Source organism: Hylobates moloch, unplaced genomic scaffold (assembly GCF_009828535.3).
Source record: "Hylobates moloch isolate HMO894 unplaced genomic scaffold, HMol_V3 SCAFFOLD_8, whole genome shotgun sequence".
NCBI classification, from domain to species: Eukaryota; Metazoa; Chordata; class Mammalia; order Primates; family Hylobatidae; genus Hylobates; species Hylobates moloch.
The window spans coordinates 43,133,146-43,159,620 of record NW_026652283.1 but is presented as its reverse complement, the minus strand read 5'-3'; the positions used below and the strand labels follow the sequence as shown (position 1 = coordinate 43,159,620).

General features: G+C 58.6%; 1 protein-coding gene across 1 annotated transcript; it reads right to left on the bottom strand.

Annotated features, from left to right (window-relative positions):
* Nucleotides 1–22,411, bottom strand: FOXO6 (forkhead box O6). Its single transcript, XM_032160466.2, has 2 exons — nt 21,501–22,411; nt 1–2,166 (listed from the first exon to the last, which is right to left on the bottom strand). Exons 1-2 carry the CDS (start codon nt 21,912–21,914, stop codon nt 910–912), a joined length of 1,671 nt encoding a protein of 556 aa, XP_032016357.1. The 5' UTR covers nt 21,915–22,411; the 3' UTR covers nt 1–909.
* Nucleotides 22,412–26,475: the final 4,064 nt, after the last annotated feature.

Below are 26,475 nucleotides of genomic sequence, written 5' to 3'. Positions count from 1 at the left end.
AATATTTAAAACAATTTTATTCATGAAAATATGCTGTACAATGCACTCTACACAGCCTCGACACGGCACACACGCACACGCACACTCTGACGGCACGGCCACGGTACACTGCCTACGATACGCGCCGGGGACGCCGCGCCCACCGCCGGTCCCGGCCGGACACTTATAAATATGGGAGAAGGGCCAGAACTGGCGCGGAGAAAGGGGCGTCGGGGTTGGGGGTGGACGGGGCTGAGGCCCGCTGGAGAAGCTGAGACCAGTACTGGGGGGTGGGGACGGTTGAAGAGAGGGACGGACTCCGACGGGGGAGGGGAGAAGCGAGGGCCGGCAGGGATGGGAGGGGGAGACTGAACTGTGGGGGTGGCGGTCGTCGGAGGGCGATTTGGGGGTGGAGGGCTGCTCAGGGTGGATGGATATAGGTAGGTGTGAGTTTTCAGCAGAGGGTTGCTGGCTTCGGGTGGGTGAGACTAAGACCAGTGGGAAAGTGTGTCAAGTGGGAATCAGATCCGTATTTGGGGTGGGCGCGGGGTCACGGCTAGGGCTCCGCAAATGAAACTGAAGATTTGTAAACGCTCCCTGGCCCATCTCCTAGTTGGCTTCCCCGACCACCGTCCACACCAGGCGGCCCACCCCGCTCCTCCCTACTCCCAGCCAGCCTGGAATTCAGCCTCCTCTCCCAGGCTTCCTGCCCAGGAGAAGGGGGTGGATCTCAGGAGTGTGGGCAGGAGCAGTGGGGTGCCCCGGCCCCTCCCTCCCCTTCCCCGGCGGCCGGCCTCCGAGAGGGGTCCCTAGCTGGGCTGGGGCCGCCTCCTGGGGAGCTGGAGTCGGGGGCGGGGACCCGGGAATCGGGATGGGAAGACAGAGGCCCCTTGGGGACGGGACGGGGCTCCCGGGGGCGGGAGGCGGCCCTCAGCCCGGCACCCAGCTCTGGTTGGGGGGCGGGGCCCCGGCCAGGCCCGGCGGCGGCGGAGGCAGGGCCGAATCGAAGTTGAAGTCCATTTCGTCGCTGTCCATGAAGTCGTTGAGGATGATGGACTCCACGTCGCACTCGAGGCTCCCGCTGAACATGTCGAGGTCCAGGTCGGCCGGGAACCGGTCGGGCGCGGTGCCCAGCGGCCCGGCGGCGGCGGCCGCGTAGGGCCCCGGCAGCGCGTCCAACAGGAGGCCGCCGGGAGGGCCCCCGAAGGCGGCAGCGTGGCCCGGCGGTGCCAGGCCCGCGGCGCCCGCCTCGCCGGGCAGCGTCATAAGGCTGATGGGGTGGGCTAAGGCACTGCGCGAGGGCGCGGGCGGCGCGTACGGGGCCGCCCCCTTGCCAGGGTAGGCGGCGGCTGCGCCCGCCAGCGCCAGCTCCCCCGGCGCACCCAGCACCGGGCCGGGCCTGGGCGCGGGCGGCGGCGGCGGCAGCAGCGCGGGCAGCGCCCCGGGGCGGAAGGGCGCCGCGGCCGGCGCGAAGCTGGCCTGCTTGTTCTCCTGGATGGTCTGCATGGGCAGGCGGCGCAGAGCGCCCATCGCCGGCGGCCCGAAGCCCCCGCCCCCGCCGTAGGCGCCGCCCTTGCAGCCGCCGAAGTAGGCGGGCGTCCCGGCGCGGGCCCGCGGCCCGTACGCGTCCTGCGCGCCGTCCAGCAGGCCCTCGGGCAGCCCCGCGCCGCCACCGCCGTGCAGGCCCAGCGGGCCTCCCAGCTCGGCCAGGCGGGGCAGCTCACCCGGACAGCGCGCGCCCAGCGCCGGCGACAGCGCGCTGGCCGGGCTTGGGTACATGAGCGGCGACGATGGCGCCAGGGCCTCGTCGTCCTCCAGCTCGGCCGCCTCCCCGAGCAGGGGTCTCCCGCCGCCGCGGAAGTCGGCCCAAGCCTCGTAGTCGTCGCTGGCGTGCGAGGCGGGGCTGGCCGCCCACTTGGCTGCGGCAGGCACCGGCCCCGGGGCGGGCGCGCTCGGGGAGCTGTCGTCCGGGCTTCGCTCGGGCGCCTGCAGCTGCTTCTTCTTGCTCGCCTTGCCCTTGATGCGCAGGAACTTGGCCCCGTTGTCCATGGACACGGCCCTGCGCCGCGGGGTCTTGCCTGTCTTCCCGCCCTCGGGGTTCAGCATCCACCACGAACTCTTGCCGGTGCCCTCGTTCTGCACGCGGATGAAACGGGTGTGCAGCGACAGGTTGTGCCGGATGGAGTTCTGTGGCCAGAGACAAGGACGCGGGTGGGAGTCGGAGGGTGAGGAGGCCATGGGGAAAGAGGGGACGTGATGGAAAGAAGAGGGGGAGGATAAGAGAGTGTAGAAGGAGGAGGAAGATAGAGATGAAGATGAGGTAAGGGGATTGGGAGAGGGAGGGGACAGGTGTAAGTACTGGGTTGGACAAACCCAGAGTACCCACCCTCTGCCCCAGAACTGCACCCCCATCCCTCCCCACTCCCACACAGAGACTGCCCAGAGGGTGGGGCCACAGCTTTGGGCCTAGCCTTTCCCTGGGGGCATGGCCAACCCTGTGGGCTACTCTGAACCTGCGGGGGGCCTGCAGCAGGGAGCAGTACTCCCTCTCCCCAGCTCAGCCAAGCCCCACGCGGGGCTAACCAGGCTGCCAGGGCCCCCAGCAGATTACGTAAGGGCTTATGCCGCCGCGGCTCATTTGTCCGCCCCCCTCCCTCCCCAGCCTGGCATGGCGCCAGGAGCCCGAAAACCCAGGGCTCCAGAAATCAATCTCGCGGTGACTGATTAAGCCCTGTTTAGAACTAATTGCTCTTTCGTGTGTGGGGAGAATAAATTACCTGCTTTAATTTCGTGTCTTTAAAATGCAACTGCAGGTAGAGAAGACTGTTAACCCTTTGCTGGGAGGGCCTGGCCAGCGGAAACAGAGTAGGCTGGGGGTCCCCAAGGTGGGTCCAGGCCTGAGACTTTTCGGAGGTATCACCCCAACTCCTCTGAGCTGCTGTGAACTCCACAGAGGGCTTGGATTCCAGCAGGCCCCTCAAAAGACATCCTTTTGCCACAGAGACCTCAGCCTTCACCCTCTTCCGTGCCCACCTTCAGGCCAGCCCAGCTCTCCTGCCTGCCCTTTGGGCTGCACCCTGCCCTCCTCTCCTGACCCACCTGCCTGCCCTCCAAGCCCCTTCCTGGTGGAGCCTTCTCAAAATCCCCACAGTGTGTGGCAAAGTCCCCATTCACACACCAGAAGACCTAGGCTCACAGAGAGGAATGGCTTGCCCGAGGTGGCCTTTTCTGCTGTCCCTCGGTTCCTCCCTGGGTTTCACCTCTGCCATCTCTCCATACATCCTCTTTTTCATTCTGCTGTGCCAGTCTCCGGTGCTCCCCATGTCACTGCCTGCTTTTGCCAGGCCTGTTCTGAGGACAGAGGAAGGCAGGGAGTCCACTGGCCCCACTGGAATCTGGAGTAGAACTTCTGCTGGGCCTGCCGCACCCCACCTCTGGGGCCTCCCACCTGGTGGCCTCAACCTCCTGGTCCAGGTACTGCTATGGAAACAGCAGGGGCTTGGGTATCAGAGGGCGGGACAGGATGCCTGGCTCTTTGGCTGCCTAGCTATGTGACCATGGGGTGTTTACTCAGTTTCTGTGAGCCTCAGTGAACTACTCTGAAAAAGTGGGCTACATTCAGTAACTACCTCTTAAGGCTGTAAGATCATTACATGTGCATGAATAAGTGTTTGCACACCAGGTGCTTATAAACGTTGGTTATATCCTCACTCTGGCCAGAAGCTCTCACCCCTTAGGTCCCCCAACAGACCTGCTCTGTTTCCATCTCTTTAACATCACGCCTTGTGTGCAAAACTGTGCTGGGCACCAACAACTCTGGGAAGCTGGCATTCTCCAATTTCATACACTGGGGACCGGAGGCCCAGAGGCATGATGTAACTTCCCATGGCCCCACAGCTAGGCAATGATGCCAGGTACCACTCCAGCTCTGCCCAGCTCATGGACCTGCTCTTAACCTGTGAATCCACCCAGCCACACTCACAGCCACTGCTCTGTGAGGCTCTCCCTCCTGCCTCCTTCCCACCAGTCTCTGGGAGGAGGGGTCCTTCCTGCTGCCCAGGGTACCCTCCCACCCCTCACTCCCAGCTCCAGGCACTGACCTGACTCCTCAGGGCCCCAGACTCCCTGTCTCTGGCACTTTCTGGCCTTTGAAGGCCACAGCTGGGACTTTCCAGCCTCGTCCTGCCTGGTTCTCCTGAGACCCTGAGGGGAGGGGAGCGGGGCCCCCAGGGAGCAGTGCTCCCTCAAGTAGATACCCCCTTCCTGTTCCCACCCCTGCACCTGGCTCCCCAGCCCCTCCCCAACACCTGTGTTCAGGCTCCTAGGAGGCCTCAGTTCTCCTCCCCCATAGGACTGTCTGGCTTATAAGAGGCTCCACCTCCCACCTACCCATTTCTCCAGCAGGAGGTCACTCAGGCAACACCTCTTTATCAATGTCATTATGTCCTGGGGGAAGGACAGTACCAGGTACCAGCACCTAGCAAGCACTTGCCCATTCAGCCCTGGGCACTCTAAGTACTTTATCTAATGTAATCATTAGATGAACTCCATACAAGTCGGGGATTGTGATCCCTATCTCATAACCAGAGAGTGAGGCTCAGAGATGTTAAGTGAGTTGCCAAGGTCACACAGCTTAAGTGCTGTGCCAGGTATTGATTTCAGGTTGGTGTTTTGTTTTGTTTTGTTGAGACAGGGTTTCACTCTAGCCCAGACTGGAATACAGTGGCACGGTCTCGGCTCACTGCAACCTCTGCCTCCCAGGCTCAAGTGATTCTCCTGCCTCAGCCTCCCAAGTAGCTGGAATTACAGGTGCGTGCCACTGCCACCCGGCTAATTTTTGTATTTTTAGTAGACATGAGGTTTCACCATGTTGACCAGACTGGTCTTGAACTCCTGACCTCAGATGATCCATCCGCCTTGGCCTCCCAAAGTGCTGGGATGACAGGTTGGTCTTACTCTGAGTCTAAAGGACATCACATTCTGCCATGGAAGACAGAAACAGGTCTCAGAATCCCAAAGAATCTTAGGAAGCCAGTATTCCAGTGCCCCTCAAACTTTCCATGTAAAACATCCCTAGAAGCTGGCAGCAGGGGAAGTCTGGGGGAATGTTGCACAGGTCAAAATTTCCTGCAAGTCTAAGCTTCCCTTTTAGAATTCAAGGAAATTTTGCATATACTTCATAATCCACCCACATTTTCTTTATACACATTATTCACATGTTTTAGAATTACCACCAAGACAAGCTCCAGGCCTCTGAAGGTTTGCATCCTTCCCTGCTCTGTCCCATATCCAGCCAGGGTACCCCTGGAGCTCAGGCCTCAGCCTGAAACCATGGCTGACCCAACCCATGGGGAAGAAAGGACTTGCCCAAGGCTGTCCGAGACTTGGTGGCAGAGCAGGGATGTGAGCCCAGGCCTGCCGACCCCCAGCCCAGTGTTCCTCCCACTCTACCAAGCCTGAGGTAGATGAAGTTTCTCCTTCTTTGGGGGCCTCAGTGTCCTGAACTATAAACTAAGGAGATGGGCAAGTTGTACTCTGGGGACCTTTTCAGTTTGACACTGAAAATCCGTAGAATCACTCAGTCCAGAGGTTTTCAAACATTTTTCTTAAATAGTGGAACTCTTTCTGTAAATGAGATTTAGTGCAAAACTTAAGCGTTACACACTCAAGCCAACGGGGGTGGGGACAGGAGTGCCTGGATCCCTGTGCACTCAGCACCCTTTTTCACAGAAAATGAAGCTCCTGGGGAGGATTCTGCAGGCCAGATGGATGGGGTTGTCGGGGCACAGAGGGATGCCATGCCTTGCTCAGGGTCAGACGAGGTGGCTCAGAGCTGAGCGAGGACCTAGGCCTCTGACTGCTGAGCTGGGCTCTGAACCAGGTGTGCTCCAGGGCTGTGCCCCATGAGAGAAGCTCAGGCCCTGCAGCCCAGTCTGGCTCCTCAGGGCCCAGCCACCTGGTACCAATCAGAGCTCCCTGCCAGATCCAGTGGCAAGCACTGATCACAGCTCTGGCTCACACCACAAGGCCTCCTGGGAGGCCAGAGGCCATGGAGGAGGTGAAAGAGGCAGAGGAGGGAGTTGCCTCTGCCAGGCAGCAGTAACCAGGGCTCCCTCTTAGAGTCACCTAGCAACCCACCACCACAGCCACGGCCCTGGCATGCCCGGGCTCCCCTGGTGCCCAGAGCTGGGCCCAGCTTCTGGGGCCTCATGCCTCCCACACCTACATCCAGACCTGGAGCATGTTGCTAGGGGAGTCAGGACCTACCTGATTCAGGGCCTGAGGGAGACCATCTGGGGGCAGAGGGAAAGGACTGGGTTATATCTCATGCCTACCCCGTTCTCCCTCAGAACCTGGGCCAGGGAGCCCAGCACCCCAGGGATTCCCCCAGCAGGGAGGAGGCTAGAGTAGGGCAAAGTACATCAGCTGTAGCGTTGGAACTGGATTCCAGTTTCAGCCCCATCACCCATGAGTGCTATGACCCTGGGGCGAGATGCTTTCAAGCTCCATTCCTCAAATGGCTCCCTGCTCCCTCCCTCACCTCCTTATAGCACTCCACACAGCAGCCAGGGTGACCCTTCAAATAACCAAGATCACATCCATTCCTGTCCAGATCCCTCCGACACCCTCCATCTCACTCACAGTGAGGAACAAAGGCCTTGCCATGGCCCACAAGACCCACAGTGACCATGCAGGTACCCCGCTCCATCCCTCCCATCCTCAAACCTGCCAGGCACGGTCCCACCTGCCCCCAGATATCCACAGAGATCGCTCCTCTCCTTCCAGTCTTTGTTCAGATGTCATCTTCTGGAACGGGGCCCATCCTGACCTCTCTTAAAAACTGTTCCTCTTCCCTGGAATTTCTTGGCCCCCTGGATCTTGCTCTATGTTTTTCTAAAGCATTTTCACATTCTAAATTAATACATTATTTATCCTATCTTTATATTAGAATATAAGCTTCATGAGGGCAGTGATTTTTGTCCTTTTTTAAACTGTACCTCGTGTTTGGTACATACTAGACACTTAAATGTTTGTCAAATGAATGAATGGATGAATGAATAAGAGAAAGTGTGTATGTGCAAGGAGGAGTAATACTGTGTTGTAGGGAGATGAATAAGACTGGGCAGAGTGGCTGGCACATAATAGGGGCTTTTCCAAACTGGGCAGAAAGAAGACACAGGCAGGATGAGAGGCAGGCAGTGGGGTGAGAATGTCCGCAGCAGTCTGACCCACTGAGGGGTGCCAAGGAGAGGGGTAGGGCATCCATTGGGGGTGAAGGAGAGGTCCCAGGGTGCACAATGCAGCTGCCTGCCCTCCCCAGCTCCCACCCCCACTCCCCAGAGAGACTTGGATAACCCAGGGCTGGCACACACCGAGGTCTCCCCTGGGCCAGAAGACACTCCAGGAGCCCCAGTGGGAACAGAATAACCTCGTCCTTGCTGATGGTGCCTCCCTCATGGACAAGGTCTGATCCATTTGGTGGTGGCAGCTCATCTATCCAGCAGGACACCCTCATCTATTCCCAGGATGCCCTTCACCCACAAGCAGTAATGCATTCACCTGACAGCACAACCCCATTTATCCAGCACACCAGTCCCATTTATCCAGCAAGTACAACCTCATTTGCTAACAGCACTCCATTCACCTGACGGGCCCCCTCATTTATCCTCTGAGTTGGACACCCTCCTTCCTCCTGTGGTGTGGCTGTGTTCTCTGACGGAGCAAGCCGGCTGATCCAGCGGGACGTCATCTCTACTACAAGTACACTTCATCCCCTGACAGTACAACCTCATTTATCTAATAATGCAGCCTCACCTTGCCTCCAAGTACCACCTCATTCCCTGACAGTACAACCTCGTTTATCTTCCGGTACAACCTCATTTCTTCTCCCAACACAGCTTCATTCTCCGACAGCTCAACCTTATCTAATCTTATGCCTCCAGCCAGGGCCTGCCAGATCTCCGGGAGCCAAAGGAGAGTGTAGAGAAAAAGAGGTCCCCTCATTTGCTGTCCCCCACCTACAAGGGCTGCCTGGTGCTATAACCATCCAATTTCTCCAGGCCCAGAAGGGGCCATGGACTTTGAGTTCTAGGCTGGCAAGCCAGAACTCCACTATTGCCCTGCCCCCGTTCTGTCCCCACCATGGCTACAGAGGGCCCACAGGATGGATTCTGGGACATGGACTCATGGTTGCTGTACCATCTTATTTATTTATGGCCAGGTTCATTCATTCTTTTCTTTTCTTTTCTTTCCTTCCTTTTCTTTTCTTCCTTCCTTCCTCCCTCCCTCCCTCCCTCTCTTTCTTTCTTTCTTTCTTTCTTGCCAGGGTATTTATTTATTTATTTATTTATTTATTTAGAGCCAGGGCCTCCCTCTGTCACCCAGGCTGGAGTGCAGTGGTGCAATTATAGCTCATGGCACCCTTGACCTCCTGGGCTCAAGTGATCCTCCTGCCCTACCCTCCCAAGTAGCTGGGACCACAGGTGTGCGCCACCACACTCGGCTAATTTTTATATTTTTTGTAGAGAGAAGGTTTTCTTATGCTGCCCACGTTGGTCTCGAACTCCTGACCTCAAGTCATCTTCCCGCCTCGGCCTCCCAAAGTGCTGGGATTACAGGTGTGAGCCAACTTGCCTGGCCATCTCTGTGCCATCTTCTTCTGATCCTGGGCAGTGGGACTAGGGGAAGTTACCTTTTCTGGGGCACATTTAGTGGTGTGCTGGCAATGTTTAACCACCAGCTCTTCTGGAAGTTAAAAAAAAAAAACCCACCTGATTGGATTTGTAGCTTTTGCTGCTTTCTGTGGTATGGATACTCACATCATAGCCAATTTTAAACTGCCACATGACGTCACTGAGTGCAGAATTGGGAAGAAGTGTGCACGATCAGCCCTCATCAGCCAGTGCAAGCCAGCTCTCGCACACCACTGGCAAGTCCTTCAAATGCTGAAGCAAGAGAAGGGCACCACCTACTACATGCCCAACATAGGCTAGGCTCCTTTAATCCTGATAATCATCCTGTGAGTAGGTACTGCGATTTTACAAAGGGGGCAAACTGAAGGTCAGGTGGGTTCAATGACTCCTGAGGCCACAAAGCTGGGAAATAATGTAGCCAGGCTTGGGTCTTAGGGCTGCTGGATTCCAAAGCCAGGGCTCTTCCCACACCTACCCTTAATGTGGCAGGGGACACTCTGCTGTGCTGTCCACCCCAGTGGCCACCTCCATCTTGACGCTCAAGCCCAAGCTCTCCTAGCTTTCATCAGAGACAGGAGACAAGGACTGTGCCCCCACCTACCACCAACCCTGTGCTACCTCCTGGCCTCCCTGGTACCTGGGGTCTTCCAGGATCCAAGTGCAGCCCTGGGTCTTGTGTCCACCCATCGCAGCCCAAGCCCAAGGTCAGGTGTGGATGCCTGTCCAGGTTGCATCACAGTCAAAGGCTCAGCCCAGCCCCTCCCTCAGGAGACTGACCCTGACTACCTGATGGGGAAAATGACCCAGCACCTGTTACTGCAGTGACCTCCTGTGGGGCTGTGGTGAGGGCTCTGATCCCCTCTATGATTCCCATTTCCTCCTTCCCTCCTGGCCTTCCTTCCTGCATACGGAGAGGTCAAAGACGGGGGCAGAATCCCAACTTCATCCATGTGACAGTGGGCCTCCACTATAACGGAGATAACAATCCCAGCATCCACAGGGACATATGGGACCTGGATGAGACCTCACATGTCAAGAATGTCATCCCATCCCTGTCTCAGAGCCCCAGGAGCCTCCCCATCCTACCCCTTGCCCCCACCCAACTCTGGGGCCCCAGCCCGGCCTAGGAACACACACCTGTGTCAGACAGAGCCACAGACTCCCTGAGAGTCACTTGCCCTGCCATCTGGGGTGAAGTTCAGGTTCTCAGTCCAGGCCTCTTCCTGGCAAAAGAGGTGACCTGGATGATGCCAGGGACCCAAGGCCATGTGCAAATCCTCGGCACTAGGGTCTGCAGTGGAGAAGGGATAGAAGGGCAGGTGGGGGCCGTGGGGCACAGATGTCTCCGGGTGAGTGGGCTCAGGATCAGCAGTGGATCCCAGAGTGGGCAGCCCGGGGCCAGGAGGAACCAATATCCAAAGCAAGGCATGAGGCTCTGGCACCCCCCAGAGAAAGCAGAGCTCACACACCCAGGCTCGGCAGCAAATAAACCACCAACGAAAGTCCAGCCTCACACTGCTCCAATGCCCATTCTTCCTTGTCACCCGTGGGCTTGGGTCCAAACCCAGGCTGATACTAAAGAGCCCTCTGATGTCTTCCAGCCTCATCGCCCCCTTCCCTTAGGGCCATCTGGGCCTCCAGCCACCTTGGATGTCTCCATCCCTGTGCCTTTGCACACTATTCCCTTTACTCTTGTCCCTTTCTCTGCTCTATCAGTTCCTGTTCCTCCATCAAGGCTAGCTCTGTGGCACCTTCCTCATCCCCTATGCAAGCCCCAAAGATAGATGCTCCCACCTCAGTGCTCCTGCAGAGATCTAACAGCAAACCAGAACAAAGTGGTGTCTGAGCCGGCCTCCCTACTCGAACTCTGTGGGGCAATCCTTGGCTCACGAGAAGTCAAGAGATAGGACGGAGCCCTCAGTAGCCACAAGCTGCTCGTGCCTGGCATTTGTGTGTAGTTTCTGTTCAGCAAAACCTCAGGCCAGAGCTTCAAGGCTTGCCCACCCTCTACCAGGGGCCTGTCTGACCCTTCTCCCCGCTGTTTTCTCCTGCAGCTCCTGCTGCCTCTGCCACCTCCCTACTTGTCCTCAGTACTTCCTGCCTCCTTGGGAAAGTGAGGCAGCGAGTAGGGAAGGACTACTGCTTCTGAGACATTGATCACATGCCACGCCCTGTGCTGCCGCTCGAAAATTATCTCATTGAATTTTTGTAACAACCCTCTGGTTGGTTTATTGTCCCCGTTTTACAGATGAGAAACTGAGGTTCCAAGAGACAAACTGACTTGCCCAGGGTCGCACACTGTAAGTGGTGGTGCAGGAATTTACACCCAGGGCCCTGGCTCTTTCTCCTGCCCTGAGAGACCTCCAGAGAGGAGCCAAAGCCAAGCAGAAGCTCCAGAGTGAGCCTGGGGTAGGGGCAAGGGGACTCTCCGTACTAGTTCAGCAACCCCTTCACAGACCGTCCTTCATTCAGGATTAAAAAGAACTCCTAAATGCCAAGCATTCAGACTTTTCCATCTCCCCTCTCAGTCTGAGCCCCTCCCTCCCTCTGCAGGCAGCACTTCCCCACTCCCCTGCCCCAGGCCCTGGGAGCAGCTGCAGTGACCTCACCCAGCCCTGCCCTGAGCCCAGCTCTGGGGAGGGCCCAGCAGCTGTGCCCCAGCCCTGCAGGCTGGCTCCTGGGGGAGAAAGAGGAAGAGTGGGCATGGTGCCAAGAGAACCATCTGCTCTCCCAGGGGCACGGCCACCCGCACAGACACTGGCCTTGCCCCCAGGGGCTGCCCTTGGCCCCCTGTCCCCACGCCAACGGGCTCCAGGAGCCCATGGCGGCCCACCCAGACCGGGGCACCAGCCCTCATCTGCCATCTGTCTTCTCCTAGAGACTGAAAGGTCCTTGCAGGACATGTTGGAGCACTCAAATGTCCACTGGAAGATGAACAAGTGATCAGAGTAAGCCCTAGGGGCAGAGGCCAGAGGCCAGGGTAGGGTGTGCTGAACACTGCCTCCCCCAGCCCCGGCCCCAGCCTTGTCCGGCGAAGAGTCCTCAATCTCTTCCCGGGGCCCTCCATCTCGGCACATCTGTTCAGCTGGCAGGTGCCTCAGGAAGAGGGCAAGCCCCTTCCCCCAGGGCCCCAGCTCAGGTTACAAGAGGAGGAGGAGGAGGCCAGCTGAGGACAGAGGGAGGGGACAGGAGAGAGAAGGAAGAGGCCTCACAGCTTCCCAGAGTGTTGGGGGAGGGGAACTCAGAGCCGAAGAGGGAAGGGCCATGCCCAAGGTCACACAGCTTGCCAGTGGGGCAAAGAGGAGCCAATGTCCAGGGGCGGGCAGTCCTGGGTTCAAGGGTGACCTTGAACAAGTCATGTCCTTCATCTGTGAAAATGGGGTGCCTCAAACCTGCTCTGTTTGTCATCCAAGGCTATGGGGAAGGCTCTGGAGGCTAGAAAGCAGCGGGCCCAACTAAGGGCAGGAGGGAGCTTGGACATTCTGAATATCTGACACCTCGGTCTCAGGGACAAGAAAGGGAAGCATTAGAGGAAGGACCCTATTATTACCCTATTTCGTAGATGAAGAAACTGAGGCTCAGTTGCCCAAGGCTACACAGAGGTTAAGTAGAGCTAGGCTCTGCCCGCCTGTTTGCCTCCATGACTCCTAACCACACAGCTTGGCCTCACCTAAGGGATTCTCAAGGCACCAAGGGGTGCTGCCTATGCCAGGCCTGGCATCTGGGACTCTTTGGGCCTCTGCCCTATCTCAGGCTCATTTTCTCCCCTGGAGCCCAGTAGCAGGCCCACACTGGGGGCCTGGGCCAGCCTCTCCCTCCTGTCCACTCCCCACAGCACCCTTGAGTGACCTCTGCCCATGTCATTCCCATGGAGAATTCGCAGTGAGAAGCCCAGAGCCTGGGATGCTGTTCAGGCCACTCACTTGCTTTCCCAGCTTCAACACCTGCTGGGCCCCACATAAGCACAGCCAGACCCTCAGCGGCTCCCCACACAGTCCTGAGGTCTTGACCCTCTTTGTCTGCTTTGTCTCCCTTCCCCTCTTCTACCTCCAAACACTCAGCTCATTATCTGGCCTTCCATCACGACCCTGAGCAGATTTAACCCTGCATCAGTCAGTGTCTTCGTTTTATCTCCCTAGCTTGACCCCTGCAGGCTGGGATCTCAAGGTCAAGGAGCTAGTCCAGTCCCCACCCAGCAGCCCTGCATAACAGGTACCCAGTAGATGTAGCCCTGGATCACAGGGAATGGAGGGAGCTGCCTCAGCCCTGGGGGCTGCAGACCAGGGGAACATCAGGCTGGTCTGCCCCCACCCTCAGGGTGCTCTCTATCTGGGAATGGGAGCCAGGGACCCCAGGGCCATTCCACAGGCCAGAAGTCTGAGGGCCAAACTCCAAGGGATAGCAGAGATACAATGATTGGGAAGGGGGAGGGGGGAGGGGCAGAGGGGAGGAAGGTCAGAGCCCTGGGCTAGGGTGGACTTAGCCCTGGAGAGTTTCGTTTCTGCCACTTAGAGTCGGGTACGCTCAAGCTGCTTACTTTTCTCATTCTTTGTTTCCTCACCTGCAAAATGGAGAAAGTAACCCTACCAGCTTCACAGCCTTGCTGGGAAATCAAATGAAAGAATGTACATAATGGCACATGGCAGGTTGAATCCTGAGCTAGAATAGTTCAGTGTGGCCAAGGCAAGGGTCAGAAGATGGGAGGGTGGCTGGAGAGGTTGACTAGTGCTGGTGGCCAGGCCTTGAGTGTCCTACTAAGGCTCCAGGACTGGATTAAGCAGCTATACACATGCCCCTCTTCTCTCCCTCTTCTCTGCTCTCTGACAGCAGGGGCTGTGACTGTTTTTTTTTTTTTTTTTTTTTTTTTGAGACGGAGTCTTGCTCTGTCACCCAGGCTGGAGTGCAGTGGCGCAATCTCAGCTCACTGCAAGCTCCGTCTCCCGGGTTCACACCATTCTCCTGCCTCAGCCTCCCCAGTAGCTGGGATTACAGGTGCCCGCCACCACACCTGGCTAATTTTTTTGTATTTTTAGTAGAGACGGGGTTTCACTGTGTTAGCCAGGATGGTTTCGATCGCCTGACCTCATGATCTGCCCATCTCCCAAAGTGCTGGGATTACAGGCGTGAGCCACCACGCCCGGCCGTGACTTTTAGTTTCTTCACCATTCCAGTTCCAGAGAGGCTTCCTGAGTATTGACAACCACACAGACTCTGGCCTTGTCCCCAGGGGCTGCCCTGGGCTCTCTGTCCCCTAGCCAAGGGACTACAGGAGCCCAGGGCAGCCCTCCCTCCCTCCGGCAGCAAAGGCTCCTAGTAGCAAAGCATATCAGCCCTGGCTGTGGCTCCATTCTCTTCATCCATGTCCTACACAGTGATTTCTAAGCCATGGGGTGGCTGCATGATGCTGACGTGGTGGCCCAGTCCCTGGGTGCTGACTGCATGGGGTTCAGAACTCTGGAGGACCCAAAAGGAGTGAGGAAGAGGGGCGTAGCCTCAACCTGGGCAGCCTGCTTGGAGAAGAAGCTGGTCCACGCTGGGAGGAAGAGACAGGGGGACAGGCAGGAGGCCAAGAAGCCACCCTCTAAGGCATTGGTTCAGAATGACCTGTCACCAGCCATACACAGATTCCAGAGCCCACGCTGATATAGAGGATCTGAGCTGGGGACTGGAAGCCTGTGTTGTCAGAAAGCTTCTAGGCGACTCTGATCATCAGCTAGGTTTACAAACAACTAAGGACTTGAGGCAGGAATTCTCAATCAGAAGTGTTGGGTTCCAGAATCACCTGGAAGGTAGGGCTTTGTTCAAAGCACCCAAGACCCCGCCTAGTTTCTGAGGGGTATCCCGAGGGATCAGCCAAGGAGAATCTATAGGTGCCTTGGTGACCGTGTGACAACGGCAGTGGGGTGTGGGTTGAGAATTCCAGTGTCAGTTGTGAAGGTGGAGATGCCAGGGCGACCTGAGATCAAAGGAAGCAGGTAAAGTGGGAGGAAGGGCAGGGCCTGGACAAGGTGGGCTGAGGGCCTATGGGTCCCAGCAGAGCAGTCTGGGTACTTGGTTGACTTCCAGGTGAACCAAGGAGCCCAGGAGGGTTCTGGAGCAGGAGAGCCTGGGGGCAGGAAGGCTGGCTGGCGTGTGGAGCTGACAGCACCAGCATGGGGAGATGCAGAAATGTGGCAGAGACAGACGGGTCTGTGGCTAAATCCAGGCTCCGCCTGTCCCAGCTATGCTGCCTTGGCCAAATGACCTCATTTTTCTGGGCCTCCATTTCCTCAACTGCAAAATGGGGTTATTAATGTGTACCTAGCGGGGTCCAGGGAAGATGAAATGAGAGAATTTATGTGAACTGCCCAACTGACTGCGTAGCACCCAGACATTAATTCGCTTACCTCTCTTTCTCCTTTCCATAAGAAGCACCCCCACTTAGAGACCAGAAAGGTTTCTCTCTGCAAAGAGGGAGGCCCTTGGGGGAGGGTGTGGGAGGCCCCTCCCCCACACGCCACCTGGCCCCCCTCCCACCTCCACATATGGGTTGGGGGGTGGGGAGAGGCAGCAAACAGCCAAACCCTCCCAAACAGGAGTTGGTTTCTATGGTAACCAGGGTGCCAGGAGAAGGGGGGTGCTCCAGATCCAGCTGTCCCCCTGAGAACCCTACCCAGGCCTCAAAGCCTGAGCTCATGCCCACCCAACACCCTGAACCCCCATCTGCCTGCTCTGGGGGCCAGCTGGAACTGCCATAAACACTCCTTTCATTGTACCCAGAGCATATTTGCCACCTGGGTACTGCCACAGACAGGACAGCCATCTTTAAACAGGAGTCCCAAGTTCAAGTCCACCCATACCTGTACTCACATGTGTCCACCTGGGAGAAGTCCTCTCAGTACTATGTGCCCTCTGTCCAATGAACCCCTCATGGCTCCTAGAACCAGTGGGCTTGTAAGTTATGACACTGAACCAATAAGAGACTGAGTTAAGGCCCTTTGGACACAGATGAGAACACTGAGAACCAGAATGGGAGAGAGCTTTGCTCCAGCTCACACATGCAATGGATCAGGTTCCCTACAGGTAGGTGTTTTGTCCAGCCCCTCACCTACTCCTGACTCCACAGCTGACTCCAAATGACACCAAAGGGCTGGACTAGGAAACCCTGTGTGATGCTGAAAGGGGATGGGGCACTGCTGGGGAGAAGGAAATAAGTCCTAAAAGCTTTAAGACTCATCTAGAAGCCAGGCATCGTGGCTTATGCCACGATGTAATCCCAGCACTTTGGGAGACTGAGGCAGGTGGATCCTTTGAACCCAGAAGTTCAAGACCAGCCTGGACAACATAGGGAAGCCCCTGTCTCTACAAAAACACCTTTTTTAAATTAGCCCAGGTGGGATGGCCTGTGCCCATGGTCCTAGTCACTCAGGAAGCCCAGGTAGGAGGATCACTTGAGCCCAGGAGGTCGAGGCTGCAGTGATCTCTGCCACTGCACCCCAGCCTGGGTGACAGAGTGAGACCTTGTCTCAAAAAAAAAAAAAAAAAAAAAAGACTTGTCTAGCAACAGAATGGGCAATCCCAGAGACGGTGAGTTTCCAGTCGCTGGGAGTGTGTCAGACGGGGTTGAGCTGGGGAGGAGTCAGGGGTGCAGAGACTGGGTTCCAGGACTCTCCAGCTCTTTGGAGAACCCAAGTCTGATTTGAACGTGAGGGAGCAGGCACCAATGCATAGGCAGGCCCAGCCCCACCCTCTCCTGTTTCCCAGGCACCCCCCGCTGCGGGTAAATGGGAGTTGGGAAGGGGATCTAGGGAGTCTGCTGGGAGGTGAGGGAAACTGAGGTGAGGAAGGGGGTCCCCCTGCTGTAGCTGATGCACCCACATCCCACCTAGTACTTGACTACCCCTCAATCCTTACAAGTCACAGATAGGACCCCATGTGGTGGTCACCACTAGCTGCCACTCAAAGACAGGGAAGGTAGGCGGCAGGGAACAAGCCCTGAAGCCTTTCAGAGTCCAAAACCAGCCCTTTCCTCCAGCCCCTGCCCCACCTCAATCCTACCCAATGGCACAGAAACAGCTTGAGCCTGGGGTCCAATTCCCAGGTCCACTACTTCACAGGTAGCGACCTCAGGGAAAATCACTTCCCCACCTGGAACACAGGGGTGCCAGCCCTCCTGGGTGGCCATGAGGGTCTGATGGGAGTGCTCTGGACCAGCGGGCGCCTCTGTCCCGGCCCCCTCCGCCCTCCGCCCCTCTGGCAGGGCCTCTCCAGTTCCTCAACCTCCCTGCTCCCTCTAGTCAGTCCCTTGGCTGGAGCCCTCGGGGCGTGCAGAGAGGGGGCCCCCCAGACCCACAGAAAGTAGGGGCTGGGGGCGCTGAACTTTCGAACCCGCAAACCCCCCGCGCCGTTCATTACCTTAACGCGAGTTAAAAATAACCGTCTCATCTCTTTAAATTAGTCTGTCTGCAATTACCGCCTGGCACGGCGCTGCCCGCCATCGTCCCGCTGGAGCGGCGCCAGGTGGCAGGCGGGGCCCTCACCCTGTCTGTCGGTCTGTCTGCCTCCAGGCCCCCTCCTCTCCCGCCGCGTGGCTGCCCCAGGGGCCTCCCTGAGCCCCGCCTCCTCAGCTCCCTAAGTTGCGCGGGGTGTGGCGGGGGCGGCCGCCGTGGGGCCGGAAGGGAGCGAGGGGGTCCGCGGGGAGCAGAGCGGGGTGGGGGGGCTGGGCACGGCGGCGGGGGAGGGGCGCCGGGAGGCCCGGGAAGCCGGAAGGGCCCGAAGCGCGCCAGCGCTCGTGGGTGGGTGTGAGCAGGTGGCCGTGGGAGTCTGCCGGGCGTGCCAGCAACTGTGCCAGGAGCGGCTGGCACGGGCTCGTGCCCAGGAGGCGGGCAGCTGCCAGCCCCCCGCTCATGCAGTGAGGGGGGTGAGGACACCCCCCAACCGGGGCTCACACCGCCTCCTCCCGCACCCCCATCAGCCCTTGGGGCTGGGGATCCCCGGAGGACAAAGGAGGAGGAGGGCGCCCTGCTGGAGCAGGCTGAGGGGAGAGGAAGGGGGTGGCTTCAGCTGACAGCCGCTGCTCGGGGCTGTAGCAGGACCCTGCCCCCAGCCTCTCAGATGAGTCCCTCTCTTCCAGCCCCACCCCACCTGGAACTTACTGGGCCAGATGGGGGTGGTGCCACCCCTCCTGATCCCACCTCTCATCAGCCAGGCTGCCCCAGCCCCTAGGAGAGAAGGGAAGTTCCCATCCAGTGTGCTCCTTCTGGGGACAGGAATGGGAGGCGCCCAGGCCTGGCCTGGGAGCTCCCAATGGAGCTGGCAGCCAGGAAACACAAAAGCAGGCAGAACAACTCCAGGGGCGCTAAGTGGAAGGTGTGCCAGAACTCAGAGCAGCCTGAAAGGCTTCCCAGAGGAGTCCAGGGCCAAGGGAAAATGAGAGTGGAGCATCTGAGAGAAAGTAGGAGGCTCTACCTGGAAATTCACAGTCTTGGGACACTAGAGGGACTGCCTATCCAAGCCCCCGTCCTAGGCCTGGAGGGGAACACGACCAGCCCCTTTGGTTGGGTTCCCAGCAATGAGCCCAGCCTCTCTAGGCCTCAGCAAGGTCTGGGTATCCCCAAGCCTGCTGCTGGTCTTGTCTCTCCAATTCCCGTCCTGCACCACTCAGCTACCTCCCTGCATCATAGATGTGACCACAGGGATAAGGCAAGCATGTCATCCCTTCCTGATCTGGCCCATTTCACCCTTCCCATGCCACCTCCCTGTCTTGCCTGGACACCCTTGGTTTGAGCCTGGCACACCCAAACTGTCCCCAAATCAGACATGCACAATTTCACCTCCCTGCCTTTGGGAATGCAGTCAATACTTCCTGGAAGACTATCTCCCAAATTCTCCCCTCCCCAATGAAGGCAGTGCAGACCAAGCGCCACCTCCTCTGTGAGGACCTCCCTGGCTCCCCCAGGGTATCTAACTCCCCTTCCCCTAACCCCTGTCCCCATCCCCAGCCTTTCCTATCTACAAAACACAAGCCTGGGTGTGGAACTGGCTAAGTCCTGATTATTCTGAAATAGATCCAATTAATGCCTTCTCCTTTGGTTCCCTGCACCATCTAACGCAGGGTTTGGTATACACCCCAGGGATTCAATTGCAGTATATTTGTAGGGGAGGGGAATGAGCAGAGAACAGTGGGCCCTGGCCCCAAGCCTGGCACCTGAGGTGTTCTGTCTGTCAACCTGAGCCTGGCTGGGAGCTGGGACGGCTCTTTCACCAGGCCTCTGGAGGAAACGACTGGGAATGGGGAAGGGCACCGTGCAGGAAGCTCCAGGAATAAGTGGGGAAGTAGGCTCCCTGGGGAGCTGGGTAGAGGGTGAGGTGGAAGGGGACAGCATCAGGCAGGCCCCTTTCCAGTGCCTGGGTGGTCTCTGCCAAAACCTAGGTCAGGAGCCCACGCCTGAGGCTCCGTCTCCAACACCCAGCCCATGACTGGGAGCCCAGGCACAGGGAGAATCGGTGTGTCCCTAGCAGTGTGGTGCAGTGGAAACCGCATCTAATGGGCAGGCGGGAGGCCTGGGCCCTCATCCATGGCCTGCTGCTCAGTGATACCCTGGCAAGACTCCTATCCCCTTCCAGGGCCTCAGTCTCACCATCTGAGAAATGAACTCATGGGTCTAAACTATCTCCAAGCATATTCTCAATCACGTTTTAGGATTTATACCTGCCCATATTCAAAGCCTTCAATGTGTCCCTCCCACCCCCCGCCAGCAGGACACTGTTCCAGAGGCACTTGGGGACCCTGGAGGGAGACACGTGTAGGCTGGATTCCAGCTTTCCCATCTACTAACTGTGTGACCAGTTCACTCCTAAATACGGGCCTCAGGGCCTTCCTTGTACTTGGGGCCAATGCCAGCTTTGGGGACCCTGGAGGGAGACCATTTGGTCACAGTAAAACCACCTCAGGGACTGCTGAGAGCATTAAAGGCAGATGTGTGAAGGTGCCTCTCACAGTGCTTGGCCCCAAGACCTTCAATGAACTGCAGTTCTCTCCCGACTTCCAGCCTCATATTCCCTCTTCCCATCTTGCCCCACGCTGCCTGATGCAGCAAGCCCAGCTGGAGCTACACCTCCTGCAAGAAGCCCTCCCAGCCACTCTGGCCCAATGTACTGTCCCCTGCCTCACATCCTGCACCATCCACTCAGTTCCCTACTCTTTCTCTAGACACACACTGGTGGCTTCTTGGTGTCAAGACTGTATGCTGGGTGCTGTGGGCACAGAATGGCTCTGACACTGCCACTGTCTTCCAAAAGCAGGGTAGAGAGGGGAAATGAGACAGAACACAAATGACTAAAACCTGCTACCAGCAGGGAGAGGGCCAGAGAAGGGGGAGTCCTAAGCTAGCTAAAAAGGGTTAGGGAAGGCTTCCTGGAGGAGGCATCTGAACTCTGTACCCTTGAGGACAGTGAATACATCTACAGGGAGGAGTAAGCCAGGGCATGGGGAGCAAGGAGGCGGGAGCAATTCCCAAGTGCAGGACACACTTGGGGGAAATGTGTTCTGGTGGGGGTTGAGCCCAAGGGGATGAGAGAGGGGATGCGGAAAGAGACCCAGGTCTACTCCAGCCTGTGTTCCTGCCCCACAGTGGCCCGTGAGGGACAGAAGCTGCCAGCAGTAACCCTGAGAGCCGTGGGCTCCCGGGTCAGGATACCCTGGCTCTACAATGCTGCCCCTGGGTATCTAGAGCTGTTCATGCCCACAAGTCTTCCCCTCCTCCACTGGCACACCTCTTTCCTCTGACCCAGCTTGCAGGCACCACAGGGCACAGCCCCCTCCCTTGATATAGGCATGCCTCCCTCACAGAGGCCACCCCTCCCATAGGGAGGCTGACAGCTCGCCTAGGCACTGAAGGGGTCTCCAGCCTCCTCTCCCCCAAAGGCATAGACTATCCCCACTCTCCAACAAGATGGCCAGGGGAGGAGCTGGGTCGACAGGCCACAATCCAAGCAAGCCCCTGTCCCCTCCTAAGATGGCTCCCCCCTTTCCACTGGCTGGCACTGAGGCCTCCCTGGGGTACCCTGCCCCTCCCCCAGCCCCTAAATGGATCTGGGCTCCGACAGCCAGGGAAGTGGAAAAAAGCATCCTGGGTGGGTATGGACAGATCCCCAGCTCTCAACACCCTGTCCTCACACCAGCAGGGGCCATCACCAGTGACCCCCATCCTGATCTAGGTAAGGGGGGCAGCAGCCACCCCATGGAGAACTCAGATCTCAGGTCACCTGCTGAGTTCCCCACTCCAGGCTGGTTGGTGCCCTAGGGTGAACTCTGGCACCACAAGAAGAACTGTGGGCCCACGGTCACACTCGTCACTCTGGGGACAGCTCCAGGAAGGGCAATGATAGAGATTTGGGAGGGAAAGCCGGCATTGGCCCCAAGTCATTATTCCAGCGCTCTAAGAAGGGTACCCTGGTGGAAAGGGTAAAACAAGAGTCACACAAAGCAGACTTGGGGGAGGACGGGGAGGCTCCCCAATGTCCGCGGCCTGGGAATGGGTTCCTCTGCTATGCCCCCAAGGACAGGGTGGGGACGTGCCTCGGGGACGCCTCAAAGCGGCAGTCCCTTGTCACCCCACCAGACCTCCCACCCCGCATCCCTTCCCGCAAGGGAGCACGTACACAGCTGCTCCCAGTACGCCCCCGCCCGTCCGCTGGCCGGCCCCACGCCCTGGGCGCACACCCTGTGACCCCTGGGGGTGCCAAAGAGCCCTCCTCCTGACGGCCCGCCTGGAGCCCAGCACACCTAGCAGCCCCTGGAAGCCCCAGTCGGCGTCCCCAGCCCCCTCCCCAGCCGGACGCCCCCACCTTCCAGCCGGCCGAGCTGTTGCTGTCGCCTTTATCCTTGAAGTAGGGCACGTAACGGACCATCCAGTCGTAGATCTGCGAGAGCGTGAGCCGCTTGTCCGGGGCGCTCTCGATGGCTTTGGTGATGAGGTCGGCGTAGGACAGGTTCCCCCACGCGTTCCGCCGAGAGCTCTTCGCTTTCCGCAGCGGTCCGACCTCAGCGCCCAGAGGCGGCGCTGGGGCCATCGCCGGGGCCGTAGCCCGGCGCTCCGGCCCGCAGTCCTCGGCGCCCTCGGCCACCCCTGCACCCAGCGCTCCGTCCTCGTCGCCGGCCAAGTCAGGCTGCGGCAGGGGCCAGGTACACGAGCGCGGCCGGCTCTGCGGCGCGAAGTCCGGGTCCACGTCCACCTGATGCGCTCGCAGCTTCGCAGCCATGGTCCCGCCCGGCTCGGGCGAGGAGGGGAGGGAGGCTTCGCGGAGGGTGGGCGGGCGGCTCCGGGATCTGCACGCCCCGGGGAGGCCCGCGGGAGAGGTCCCTGGCGGCGCTGTCTCAGCCGCGGGGCGCCATGGGCCGAGGCGCGGAGGCAGGGGGCTGGACACGCTGGGGAGCACGAAGGTAGGGAAAGACCTGGGCAGTGAGGGGGCGGCGGCCCGGGAGCCCAGCGGGCACACACCTCGCCCAGCCCCGCTTCTAGCACCTGCCGCCTGCCTGCGCCTGCAGCCACCACCGCCACCGCCGCTGCCGCCGCTCCCCGGGCGCCGGCCCTGCGCACGGGCCCCGCTCTCCCGGGACGAGGCCGGATTGCACCATGCCGGAGCCCGAGCCGGTGCCGGAGCCCGCGCCGCCGCCGCCCGGTGAATGCCGCCGCCGCCGCCGCTCCGGCTCCAGCGCCAGCTCCCGCGCCTGCCGCGCTCAGCGCCGGCTGCACCTCGGGATGGGCGGGGGACGGGGAGGGGGCGGGCCCGGCTTAGGAGGGGGCGGGGCGTTTCACCCTTGGCCGCGGAATCCTCAGCCAGCCCAGGTGCCCCGCCCGCGGGCTGGGAGACTGGGCGCGGAGCTCCCAGCTCGGGGCGACCCCGCCGCAGCCCCTGCAAGCAACAGCGCCGCCTACGGAGCAGGGGCGGAGCGGCTGGCGCGACCCCGCCCCCTGCTCGGCGCGGAGGGGGACTGGGGGGCGGGGCCCTAACACTCCCATTGGTCCGCGGCTGGACTGTCCCGCCCATGGGCTCGACAGGATCCCTCCCAGAAGCGCGTCACCGGTTATTGTTACAACCCGGGGTTTCCCGGGGCAACGGGATGGGGCGGGGCTCAGGGCACTGGCCCCGCCTTCTACTCCGGAGAGGACTGCCCCGCCCTCTGTTTCTAGACCCCTGACGTTCCCAAGTCTCCGTTCCAGGAATCTGACAGGGAGGATGATCGAACTCTGCTCTTCTTTGTGCCCTGGACTGGGCTGGGGAAAAAGAATGGGTCAAGAATACCTGGGTTCTAGGCCAGGCTTTGCCACAATTTTCGCTGCTCCATCCGCAAACATGTTCTTCATGGTGCCTGTGGGCATAGTTTTAGAGCTCCAGTTCTCAAAGTTTGACGCAGAGCAGAATCATCCCCTAGAGCTTGTTAACATTGCTGGACCCCAACTCCAGAGTTTCTGATTCGGCAGGTCCGGGTTGGGGCCCCAGACTCTGCGTTTCTAACCAGCTCCGGGTGATGCATGAGAGGCCACACTTTGCAAACCATTGTTTTAGAGTCTGTGGGAGGGTCTTACTGAGGTTGTTGGAACAAGCACTTGTCTAAAGTTCACAGTGTTTGGGGAGATGCTTCTCTTTCAGTTCCTGGATATTTATTGAGCACCTCTGACGCACCAGGCACTGTCCAGGGCTCTACGGTGAGAGCAGCAACTGAAACAAATGAGGTCCCCTACTGCATAGACTAGTCAGGAGTCAGATGCTAATCAGATCATCACATGAGCTCAGAAGGGCGAGGCTAGCTGAGAGGTTGGGCAGTCCGTGGCCTCATCCTACAGGCTGCTGAGCTAGGTTTCCCAGTCACCACTGCACCTGCTGGCCTTTGCTCAGGGTATTTATCCCCTCTGACTAGAACACCGTTTCCCCTCCGCAAGGCCCTCATCAGAGATTCTCCCACTCTTCAAAGCTCCGTGCAAATGTCAACTTAACCCTGACACCTTCTCTAGCCCCAACTCCCAACACTTTTTGTTCTCTGCTTGCCCAGACCACTTGTTGAGCTGCCGGCAACACCTAGTGCCCCTTTAGCACAATATTCTTATTTTGCCAATCAGGAAACTGAGACCCAGAATGAGCAGGTGATTGCCCTGGTGGCATGGCCAGGACCGGAACCTCAAGCTCCTGATTTCTTTACCAGCCAGTACCTTGCTCCTGAGGAGGCTGGAGGTGCAAAGGTCTCTGGGCAGTGGGAGGGCTGAGCGCAGGCCATGGGAGATGGCCTCCTTTCTCAAAAATTTCTTCCTTCCACTTTAGGACCTGACGAGCAGGGCCACGGGTGAGGGTGGCGGTGGGGCTGGAGGAGCCCCTCCTCATTCCCCAGGGTGGGAGCAGGCCTTGCTTGCAGATGCCTGGTGTGGCATTTGCCTGAGTCACATCCCAAGGCAAGGGTGGGCATGGGAAGTGCTGGCTGACGACCCCCCCCCATCCATACACATACACACATCCTGCAGGTAGTTCTGTTTAGCGTCACAAGGAGCCTGAAATCATTGCTGAATCCACCCCCCGCCACCACATCACTCATATGCCCTCCATGCCTGGGGAGTCCATACTGGGAGCTGCTCCCCTAATGGACCCTGGAGACCGAGCAAGCCTCCCGCCAGTCTGCAGCCCTGGCCCAGCTCTGAGCTGTGAGACAGAGGCCTGCTGAGGGCCATACCAGTGCTGGGAGGATCCTTAGCTGGGGGCCCTGGCACAGGCTGCCACCGTGGGTCTGGGAAGCCAGGTTGGCAGAGATGCACTAGAGGCTGACTCAGGCCCCTGCCCGCCCAGTGTCCACAGCTGCTGCCTGGACTCTCCTCTGAGGCCCATGTCTGGCACACTCAGCTCCTATACACACACACACACACACACATTCAAACTCACACCCAATGGCGCACACTCACATTATCCTCACTCACAACTTGGCCCCTGCTCACACATTCATTTTGAGGCAGTATAACATAGTGATTAAGAGCATGGGCAAGTTACATGACTGCTCAAAGCCACTCTTTCCTACTCTACAAATGACTACCATAATAGCACTACCTTCACAGGATATTTGAAAAATTAAATATGTTTATGAATGTGAGCACCAGGCTCAGAGTAGGCGCGCAATAACTGCTAGCTGTTTTTACTGCTGCTGTTGTTTGTACATATCTTCTCTTCCTACTTTGTCCAGCTCATACAGTCCCACCTGCTCTTACCATTCACACACTCACAGCCGCTCACACACGTAGGCTCACTCACAAGCACACTCGCCACGTGCCTCACACTTGTGTCCCAATTACACAGACCCACGGTTTCTACCTACAGTTCCCTTGACCACCAACTCTCACCCTTCCCCGCTCCCCCAGGCTGGCTCTCAAGCTCCCATCCACCCTCCCTACCATGCCCACATTCATTTCTGTTCACAAACAAGCCCCCACTTGCTTCCCCTTTCATTCCTCGTTTTTCCACACACAGGCACATATTCTTCACTCACACCTCCCTGGACACTGGAACATGCTCGCATTCCAGTGCACGCGCACTCACTTGCCCGCAGGCAAATGGATGTACGCATTACCCACTCAACTCGTGCTTGGATCACAAAACTTGTACACGTACACTCAAACAATCCCAGTGCATGCCTCAATACCTCAGCTGGCTCGCCCACTCCCAGTGAGGAGCACACACCACACAATTCTCCCAACACACACTGCCATCGGCAGACACCCCCCCACCCGGCGCTACGGTGGCACTCCCCTCGCCCTCAAGAGACTGTCTCCTCCCTGTCACTTCCCCTCCTCCAGTCTCAGCTCCCCAGCCCCTCCCAGCGCTCAGAATAGCCCCTGCCACCACTGCTGCTGCCACCGCTGAGCCATCAGGGCCCGCCAGAGCCCGCTTCCCAGTGCTTGCTGCCAGCTTTCCCGGCTCACTCAGGGCAAGTGAGGACAGGAGGACGAGCTTCTCTGAGGCCTGATGGGCATAGCTGCGCTGCATCCCCAGAGCCCCTTCCAGAGCCCACCTGGAAGAAGTCAGCCCTCCTGGGATTGGCTGCTGCCAGTGGCTCAGGTTTCACCTCTGTGCCCTGGTTCTCACCCCCCCTGGCTGAAAGCAGAGAGGGCTGCCTCTCAGAGAAATCCAGATCTGGGAAGGAAGAGGTTTGCTCAAGGAAGCGCAGTGAGTTGGGAACAGAGCCAGACCACAATCAACCCAATCATTCCTAGCCCATCATGCAGGGGCTTGAGAAGACCCTCCCCTAAACCACATGGTTATCAAGAACCCCCACCCTGCCAGCACTGAGCAGAGCCTAGTTGATATTTAATGCCACTGTTGCCAGGAAAAAAGAATAGCACAGAGGTGATGTCTGGAGACACCTCTCGAGGGGAGGGGAAGGGGCTGGTGACCAGAGGAGGCCTCCAGGGGCAGGAAGGGGGAGTGTCTGCAGAAGCCAGAGGGGATATCAGGACAGCTGGGAGTGCCTCCAGGACAGGCTCAGGCCTGGCCCCTGCAGGGACGGTGTCAGGGAGTGCGTGGGGCTGAGCTGAGGAGGCTCAGCTGAGGGGGACAGTGCAGCAATGAGGACCGTATGAGAAGACCCAAGGCCCCTTCGGCGGCCTGCACAGACCACAGACCAGGCCTGGGCAGAGAGTTCTGCTGGCTCTGGGGAGGCAGCTTACAGCAGCGACTGCTGGGTGCCCAAGAACATGGAGCCCAGGCCCAAAGGACCTTGTACCTTCCTTGTCCAGGAGGCTGTACCACCACTGGCAGGGTAGAGAATGAATGCCAAAATGAGCTC